The sequence below is a fragment of the Poeciliopsis prolifica genome, unplaced genomic scaffold, assembly GCF_027474105.1.
Source record: "Poeciliopsis prolifica strain line A6 unplaced genomic scaffold, Auburn_PproV2 SCAFFOLD007, whole genome shotgun sequence".
Classification (NCBI taxonomy): domain Eukaryota; kingdom Metazoa; phylum Chordata; class Actinopteri; order Cyprinodontiformes; family Poeciliidae; genus Poeciliopsis; species Poeciliopsis prolifica.
In genome coordinates this window covers 13,909,600-13,919,240 of record NW_026562382.1, presented here as the reverse complement: position 1 = coordinate 13,919,240, position 9,641 = coordinate 13,909,600, and the positions used below count along the sequence as shown (strand labels likewise).

At 35.4% G+C, this 9,641-nt stretch overlaps 1 protein-coding gene across 5 annotated transcripts in view; it reads right to left on the bottom strand.

Annotated features, from left to right (window-relative positions):
• Window positions 1-555: 555 nt before the first annotated feature.
• Window positions 556-9,641, bottom strand: part of ikzf2 (IKAROS family zinc finger 2) — a 68,705-nt gene continuing 59,619 nt past the window's right edge. For all 5 annotated transcript variants that reach the window (XM_055031571.1, XM_055031574.1, XM_055031575.1 and 2 more), the window contains 3 exons: window positions 6,704-6,832; window positions 5,625-5,750; window positions 556-4,888 (listed from right to left, as the gene is read on the bottom strand). In XM_055031571.1, the coding sequence (XP_054887546.1) occupies window positions 4,083-4,888; window positions 5,625-5,750; window positions 6,704-6,832 (1,061 nt within the window). In that variant the 3' untranslated portion in view covers window positions 556-4,082. The remainder of the gene's footprint in view (window positions 4,889-5,624; window positions 5,751-6,703; window positions 6,833-9,641) is intronic.

The window sequence follows — 9,641 nt, the reverse complement described above, 5'->3', positions numbered from 1 at the left end:
ACATAAGTAGTCAGGGCTTCACTTTGTTAAATCTTATGTTTGAGGAGGCATTTATACATGTATTTTTATTGTTATTATTATCATTTTATTGTATTTTTTTTAATTAAAATGCAAACTCTTGTGCGCATATTATTTATGGAATGCAAAATAATAAAATAAATAAGGTTATGGAAAATGGGGATAGAGACTGAGGTGCATTCTCTGAAATAATTTACATCCTCTCCTCAGAACAATTTTTGAGCTTTCGACATCAAACAGAATACTTCACCACTTGCAAAGTATAATAACTTCATGTTGGATGTGTATTCTGAAAACCAGTGGATGATATAAAATGGACATAAGATGAGCTTATATTTAGTCCCTGTTTAGACCTTGGAATTCACAATCACCAAAAAATTTACATTCAGAAAAATCAACAGAAATTATGGAGATACACGTTTCCCAAAATGCTTTTTTCTTTTTTCAATGCAAAAAAAAAAAAAAAAGCTTAAAATGTAAATTTTAACTTCAAAAGAGGAAATTTGATGAACTGTAGAACAAAACAAGACAATGTAATCTTTTTCAAAATTCACAACACGAGTGAAGCAGCAAAACCGTTTCTTTAATTCAGGGAAATCATGCCTTAAAATGTACACTGCAATGTTCACAGCTGTGTGTCTTCATATAGTCAATGATGCAAAGTAAAAATAAAGACAATACGGATAAAAAAAAGAGCATAGAAAGAAAATACAGGGCTGAACAATTTCCTTCACCACTTTGAGTGTTAAGAGGCATCAGAGACACTTAAATCTCTGTGTATCTTTCTTGATAAATAAACTACATAAAAAGTACAACGCCTATTCAAATTCCTGAGAGCCCTTACATTAGAAAGTCTGTCAATATGAAAACTCATCAGTCAGCACACGTTCCTGAATAACTTCTATATTCAGTGCCAATATCATTATCATCCACTCAGAACCACTCCTTGTACAATCTTGTAAACATTTGTTAAACTTCAAAACCATACAAAGTTCACAAAATTATTTGTATTAACATTTCAGCAGAAAAATAGACATTTACCAGGCTCTTCATCAAAACTTACAAAAAACACAACATGTAGCATAAGCAATGATTAGAATTTTCAAGTAAAGTCCTCAGTTACACAGAGGGTGAAAGAAGACTTTTCCGTTTGCTTTGTTTATATGGCTACTTGGATGAGACAGACAGGTAGAGTTGTATTATACCTACAAGTTGAGATTAGAATCATGAAGAAAATGCAATTAGCAATACATCAAAAGCTTGTTTTTCCCGTAATAACCCCTTTAAAAACATAAACATTTGCAGAAACCTGACTAAATATATACAGTGGTAAATAGACAAAATAATGAAAATATTTACTATAAAAGCTGCAAGGTGTAAACAATTTCCAATACCAAAACCTTACCATGAGTTCCTATGCTAAGAGGCAACATGTACAAGAAAAAAGCTGCCTTTTGAATTTATGAATACAGGAAACCTACAGGATTGTTTAAAATGTTGGATGAAACAAATAATGCTTATATCTTGCGGAACTTCTTACATAAAAAACAAAACAAAACAAAAAAAACAAGCATATTCATAAGATCAGAAAAAAACAAAGTTTTGCCTTTTTTATGGTGCTCCATGGTTGTTCTAAGAATAAACAGGATTGTTTTCTGTTATGCCTGCATTAAAATAGCATTGCCTAGACAGATACATAAAGTGCATGACCATGATCTACTGTACTGAGCACAGTGCTGAGAAGTTATGAAAGTACCACCTCTTTAGCCCAAATTTACTGTGCTTTAATGAACTACAGTAAAAAGTTGGTAGTTAACATCATTTACATATTTCTTAAATGATGAAGTTGATATGCTGGAAGTTTCTTTAGATTAGTACTATTGTACGTAGGGAAACCACATTCTGTTCACTTATCCCCTAGTTCATCCTGCTCCTTTCTTGATTTTTGCTGTTAAAGGTCATACATTATTGTAATGGCATATAGAAAGTAAGCAAAGCAAGATTCAAAGTGAAGGAAACTAGTGTGTTCTTGCTTGTTCGTGAGATGAGGGTTGAAGAGGAGCAGATAAAAGAGCAGCCCCATTAGAGAACGTTAGGTCTAATAAAACCGCAGATGAAAACCAACGCAGTGCAACACTTTAGCTTCAGCATCAGTAAACCGTTTCTTTGCAATAGCGATAATGCGCAAAGGACAAACAGTGCAATCTGCATGTATCTACTATGCAACAAAAATACACATTTTATTGAATCTCTCATATGGTTTCATGTTTAAATCCAAAAAGATTAAAAAGTGAGGTACATCAGAAAGGGTGTCTATCTGTGAAATATATTTTTGTTGTACAATGGTTTAAGTCCCTCTCTTAAAAGCAAATAGGTAAGTGGCCTTTGCATTTAATTTATTAGCATGTTCAAAAGTAATTTTCCTGTATATAATAAGCTGCAATGTGCTTATTATTAAGCCATGTTACATTTATATATTTTAAATATTTGATATTAAGTTTAATTTGATCTTAAAATATCTGTTGTCAAATGTTTAGACATTAATGTAAAGTCTAAACAGTAAACTTGTTCCAAGGCACCCTATCACACGTAGTGAATAAACGAGAATGTATAATTTCTGAATGAACAAAACAAGAAATAGTTTTATTTTGAAAAGCTGGAAATAAAGATACTCCTGATAACATAAAAATTTGGCTAACACCACACTTAAATAAGTCTTAAGTCTTTAAAGTTGGTCATGTTTGTGAATCTAGCACTGTGCTAGAGTTGCAGAAATCAAAAAGGGAAACAAATACTTTCATGTGTATTTATGGAGTACTTGGAATGTTACAATAAAGAATACGTCTGAGATTTGATATGAATATGAACAATAAGGCAACAATCTTGGGTACTGTTTACCTTTCAGCATGCTCTGTGACTTGATCTTGTAAGTGCATGTGTCAAAAAAATAAAACTACAAGTTTGGAATGATGACCATGAATGCATTGATAATTGTATTTGCACATCACAAACCAGTATTGGGAAAAAAAAAACAAAAAACTTTGTTTTAAAATGCAAATATTGAATTGAAATACAAGCTGTTTTTTGAGGTCATGAAGGTTTAAAAATAAATAAAAACTTGATATTAAGATGTAAAGGAGAATAGCACCTCCCAATGTCAGCATAGGATGATTAAAAATATCCACAAGAATAGTCAAGCTTTCAATTTAAAGGTAAATTAAATTTCTCCCCATCTATTATAGACCAAATAAAATATAAAATATAAAAAAAACTCTCATTTTTCTATATTTTGAACAAAAAAATTGCAAAAAAAAAAAAATCTATATTTAAATTGTTTTTCGTCATTATTCTCTAAGAAGCACATCCAATTACCAAAGGATCCATGAATTAATTCAGATTGACACTGATGTACATGTATAACACAATATACTTTTGAAATTTATTGTATAATTTAGAAAACATTACATTTTCATTTCCAAAATGTATTTGATTGTAAAACTACTTTGACATTGTGTGGCCATTGTGTTGTCAGTGGGATTGACATGTCTCCTCTCATCTTAATTTAATTAAATTACACATTTCTCTTTTTGTTCATCCTAAATTTCCAGTCAATTCAGTAATGCACTGGTGAGATTGATCTAAGCTACTTTCCATTTTTTCTTACATTTATTGAGCCTTCATGGTACATGATTATGTAACTGTGAGTTTCGCAGCTGACAAATATTAAAACTCAAAAGCTACAAAAAGATAATTCCATTTTAAATTTAAAATGAAAAACCAGGAGAAAGCTGGCAGCTGCTCTCATAAACAATTAATTGGTTAGAAAATAGGAAAAAAAAAACAACTTCTTTGTTCTGAGTTAGTTAAATAAGTACAAAATGTGTCTTTGGCCCATACCTTCATGTGCTCCAATTTACAACCAGTAGCTTAAAAAGTAGTCTTTGATTGTGCTACACTTGCCCACAAGTGACACTGTCTTCTGCACTTTCACAGGGAAGAGATGGAAAGCAGGTTAATGCTCGTCTTATTCCCAAAGCTTTCCGCTTGCTTCCGTTTTGTCCCTTTTAATGGAAAGTGTGCTCCCCTCGAACTATGTGCGAAGAGAACTCATAGCGGTCTTTGCTTCGGTGACCACAGATGTTGCACTCCAAGGGATCTCTGTAGCCGTGGCAACCCATGTGGATGGTGTACATGACGTGGTCCAGAAAGAGCAGTCGACAGTGCTCACACTGAAAGGCTCGCAGCTCGTGACCGTCTCGAGCGAACACCCGCACCCCTTCATGGCCCACTGGCCGCTCTGCTGCCACACGCATCATCCCTGTTCCCACTCCTGACCCACTCCTGGATGATGCATCAATAACTCGCTCACCAGAGCCCACAGCTGGACTTGCTCGGGACCTGAGGCCTGCAGCTGCGCTGGAGTTCAGGTACCCCTGCCTTTCCTGAGGGCTGCTTCGAGCCGAGTCAGCCGAATCAACGCCACTGTTGCTTGCTGATTCCTCCTGTGATACCTGAGGTTGTTTGTTCTGCCGAGTTAAGGAAGTAGGGCCATTCGAAGTGGGGTGGCTGGGAAACTCTTGGGATTGGGGTGGATGTGGTGGAAGTGTTTCGCAATTTCCTGGACGCTCTAGTTGCTGGCTAAATGGTAGAACATGGTGATACAGGGGATTGACAATGGGAACAACATCAGCCATAGATACAGATGGACCTGGATGGTGGAGCATAGGACGGAGGGTATCTGATCCCAAGTATGTCAAGGTGTTGATAGCCTGGTCCATCATGTGGGGTGGTATCAATTCAGGATTATTTTCATATTTCAAGCGCATCTCATGATAGCCTGCATCAGGGTAGCTGTAGCGAAGCTTTTCTCCTGCAAATAAATACAGAACTTAAAATTTACTTTAACAATAACTGACAAATACAGAAAAATAAAAAACATAGATTAAGGGAAAGCTTTCCCTTAAATGGCAATCTGGAAAGCCAAACAGTTAGCAAAAATCTGAGTATGGTTTTATATTTCCTTTCTAGACCATCAAACCTGAGTTATGCTGCTATTCACATTTTGTGCTACATGTTGTCGTCTAATGGGGTGGAAAGCCCCATCCTTCAACTATTGCACTGTTTAACCCCTCCACAACAGGGATGCGGTAAGCTGTTTTCACTTGATAAGAACCAAGTTATAAGTTACAGGTGTATCTAACCACAGAGTGAAAAACATTTCCTTGCCTTTGAGCCCTTTGCTTGCTCTAGCTTGCTCAAACTCTTCCTCTAATAGTGGTGCAAATAAAGAGAAAACGAAAAAAATAAAACATTCTCATGTAGATAGGCTCATAGTTGCTGTGTGTTATAAGGATATGATGTGACACAAAAGCTGGGAGGGAAAAAATATCTTTATGTATGTCAAGATTATTCTGTTACTACCTTGTTTACCAAAAGTGAAATTAGGTGAATAAGAATAAAACTTATTTTGAAGTGAACAAAAATATTGTCATGCAAGTTGATAGCAGCTAATGAAATGCAAAAGGTTGACATTTATAAAACAGTTCCTCTAAAATAAGCACCACAAATCAAGCTGCTGATATCTGACCTATATACAAAATACCCACCCACAAATTTTTGAGGTGTAGTGCTCTTCCTCTTTCCAACGTTAGTCGGCAGTCTTTCAATGACGGGTGGCCGATCGAAGGCTGGCATACTGCCGGCCTCAGCCATGCCCCCTTTTGGAACTTCACCTAAAAATTTCAGAGGGAAGAGAGTAAACAGAGGGACGTTTTAAGTGTGAAATAACTAGGTCACAAAATATTTTAATATTTAGACAAAAATACACAACTTTTCTTTTCATCAACTTTTCTAATTTTATTTTTAAAAATCTGACTTGTGGATATAATAATTCATAATATAATTTACATTCGTTTTCATTTACAAACTTTTCAGTAAGTTACACTTCATATATATATATATATAATTGTTTGTTTTTTTGTTTTGTTTTTCTGACTGTGGGCACTCGTTTAATCATTTTAGTCATAATGAGAGCTTTTGTTATGTGAGAAAAGCTAATGTAAAACAGGTTTTCTAACAATTTAAGGAACAGACAAAAATTATCGTGGAGTTCAGCATATCAAATGATCAATTAACTAGGTTTTCAGAGTTAGTATTACAAAGGACACATTCACAATACATTTTTTTGACTGGTGCAATTCACATTCACAATGTGCTTTTGAAAATGTATGAGCTTCCATATATAAGATCGAATGCACATTTCATGTGGATTTCATTCATAGATATAAAAGATGGAAGCTTCATCTAATATAATAAATAACATTTTAGTAAGTTCTGTTCAGCTCTTTCTTATTTATTAGAAGTCTATCTCTTGCTCACTCTCTCACAGCCTGAATGAATTGCAAACAGGAAGACATGTTAAAATACAGTATCATTGTAAATAGCTTCCTACATCTTTGTGCTTCCTCTTACTGCATTTTCAAAAACCTCGCTGATTCCAAAAATATGACGCTTTCTTCATTCAGCAAAAATTGACTGAAGCAGATAGCGCTTAGAAAGGGTGCATTAAACTTTTTATAAATATAAATGAGCTTTTTCAGTTTCAAAAAGACTGGACACCAGATCAGAACAAACATCCATCAATTCCGGTCATTCGTTCTTTTCACTGCGCAACTCTAACATTTACCTGTGTAAGGGCCAGTGCTGGCACCAGGATCCAAGCTGAGGTAACTGTGACAACGCTCTTTGTGCTCCTCCAGGGATGTCCGTTGTTTGTAACTCCGTCCACAGAAGTTGCACTTGTGTGGTTTTCCAACTAATGTAATGGGTAATCAATAGAGAAAATATTTGTTTCAGTTACAGCTGCATAGAGTGTAAAGTTTGGAGCTGTAGCAACATAGATATGTGTAATAGTAATACAATGTTAGTAGTACAAACCAACTAAAAGTAATCTTCTGAGGTCATGGAGGTTCCACTACTAGTGTGAGGATTCCACACAACTGTTGCTAGACTGAAACAGAGGCTGTGGGCGACATCAGTAGTTGCACCATGTAGTCTATTTCAAAACACTTTGGTCTGTGCCACACAAAGCAAACTCCCACTGCTGTGGCAGTGCATGAGTAAACAACGGACTTGATCATGCATCCCGTGATGGTAGGAAAGTAACTCCAAGTTAAACTGCTACGGAGGTGGAGTGTGATTCATTATACCAGTTTTGTTTTATTCAGTTCATTCAAATGGAAAGATGAGGACACATTCTTTAAATCTTTCTCAGCCACCCAATCTACATTGTTTTAACACAACATATTTTTAACCAAATAGGCATTGATCCATTTGTGAGTAAGCTCACAAATGGATCATTTGCTTAAATTTCAAAAATCCATTGATCCATTTAAATGATCCATTTAAGCAAATGGATCATTTGCTTAAATGTTTCGTTATAAATCCATCTTAGAAACTCAGCACAAAAACACAGTAGAAAGCAGAATCTCATCAAGATGAAGACTGCTGAGGCAATAGGTCTATGTCCTGTATTAGGGTACTGACTCATAAAGAGAGTCAGTGAGTGAAGTGGAGGCCACACAATTCTACTACTAAGAACCAGACACTATGATTGGCTGTAACAGACATTCCAAGGTATAGTTTTTACAGCTACTACTAGACAATGATGTATGGGTGAACTAGTACTGTGAGAACAGAGAAACCAAGCATGTTTCAGTCTGAGACACTAAGGCAGTAACACACACACATGTGCGTGCACGCACGCACACAAACACACACACACACACACATGCACGCACACACACCACATCACGTCTTGGAGACAGATTCACCTATTGTCATAGGAGCTTTTTATGTTAAGCAGAAAGGTGTGTTTACTAAAATAAAAATATGAGTAAGGAAGTGAATAAGAACTGCATATTACTCTTACAGTAAATCATATTTCTGTTTTTCCCAGATAAATGTCTAGATGGTGTTTTTTTTTTTTTTTTATAAACATAAAGCCCACATGTTACAAAATGACAAAACCAAACTATCATTGTTAGTGTTACATAAGCACACATTTTGTTTTTCTATTCCCACTGCAACATAACATATTCAACACCATTACAAACTACAGAATCTCAGAAATTTACCACATAATGTCACTGCCGTATTAATATCTTTAAATAATGAGCTACTTCAAACATTAAAGGTTATCATAGGAATACTTTTCTTTGGTGTGTATCACAATTTAAAAAAAAAGTCAAAGTTTTGCACATTATTCATCCTTTATTTTCAGAGTTCATTTTTCTCATATTTATATGACCACCCACACACAACCTCATGCAGATGATGGAAGGATCTGAAGAACTCACATTTACCTGAGTTCTTATTTATGCAAATGCTTTCAGCAAAGACTTACTAGATTGCATTTGACTAATACATAGGAAATTGGGGTATGTAGTTGCTAATGAAAAACTGCTTCCCTCTCAATATACAGTATTCTCTGTTATTGTCTCACAACGACATTTTCACAGTGAAAAAAGCCATCTTCCAGTGTAAGAGCCTGTTCAATCTTCAGTTTCCCTGCTTCACTGAATGTCACTCTCTTAACTTTTTCCTCAACTGACTACTCTGTTTTTCTCTTGCTTTCCCTCTTCTTCTTTTTTTTTTGTTTTGGCTAAACCTGTTCTTGCTGGCTGGGAACCAAGTCAGAGCTGTCACCTTTACAAGCCTTTAAAACTAAGCCTGGATAAAGAAAGGATGCAGGATAAATATGGGGGAAGACTGTTACAATTACACCTCTGGTGATATATAAGAGTAATACCTTGTAAACTTATATGCTACAACCAAAAATCTTAATGCATATTACGTGAATGACCAACACTATTACAGTAGGAAGAAGATATGCAGTATTTAAAATAAAATTAAAAAATCTAAATCCTAAATAAAATCCAGAGCAAAGCAAGAAACTAAGGTTTCCGACTAATAAGTCAACATATGTGTGAATTAATTTTGTTTTTTCATGGGTCCAGAGGTTAATTAATCAACACCAAACATTTGACTGATCTTGAATAAAGCTGCCGAGAAATTAAAGTAGTGTTATGATAGAAAATATTATCTCAAGACATTAACATCTCATGGTGCACTGTTGAATCCATCAGGCGAAAATGGAAAGAACATAGCAAAACAGCAGATCTTCCACCTGGACCGACAGACTGACAATGGAAAGCGTTAAGCAGCCAAGAGACACATGGTAGAGAGCTGCAGAAATCCCACCGCTCAGAATATTCCCTTGTGGAAGTGCAGTGCCAATACAAAAGAAAAACAACATGCACATTGTTAAAAAAAAAAAAAGCCAGAAGAGTTGATGGGGAAGAAGCAAGGGGGTAAATATGGGGGAATCATGTAGGGGGTGCAACAGAATTGAAATTGGGGTAGAGGTTAAGCCTCCTGCAGACCAATGACCATGAACATACAATCGTTTTGACCAATGCATATTCTTGTGTATGAATAGTTTAGTCAAAGTATAGGCCTTGAGATGTGTGTTTACAAACGCTTTCCATCAAATCTGAGAGAGCCTGAGCTATTTGGCAAGTAAGAGTAAGTTATCAAAAATGTAATAGCTTCAAAAGGTAATT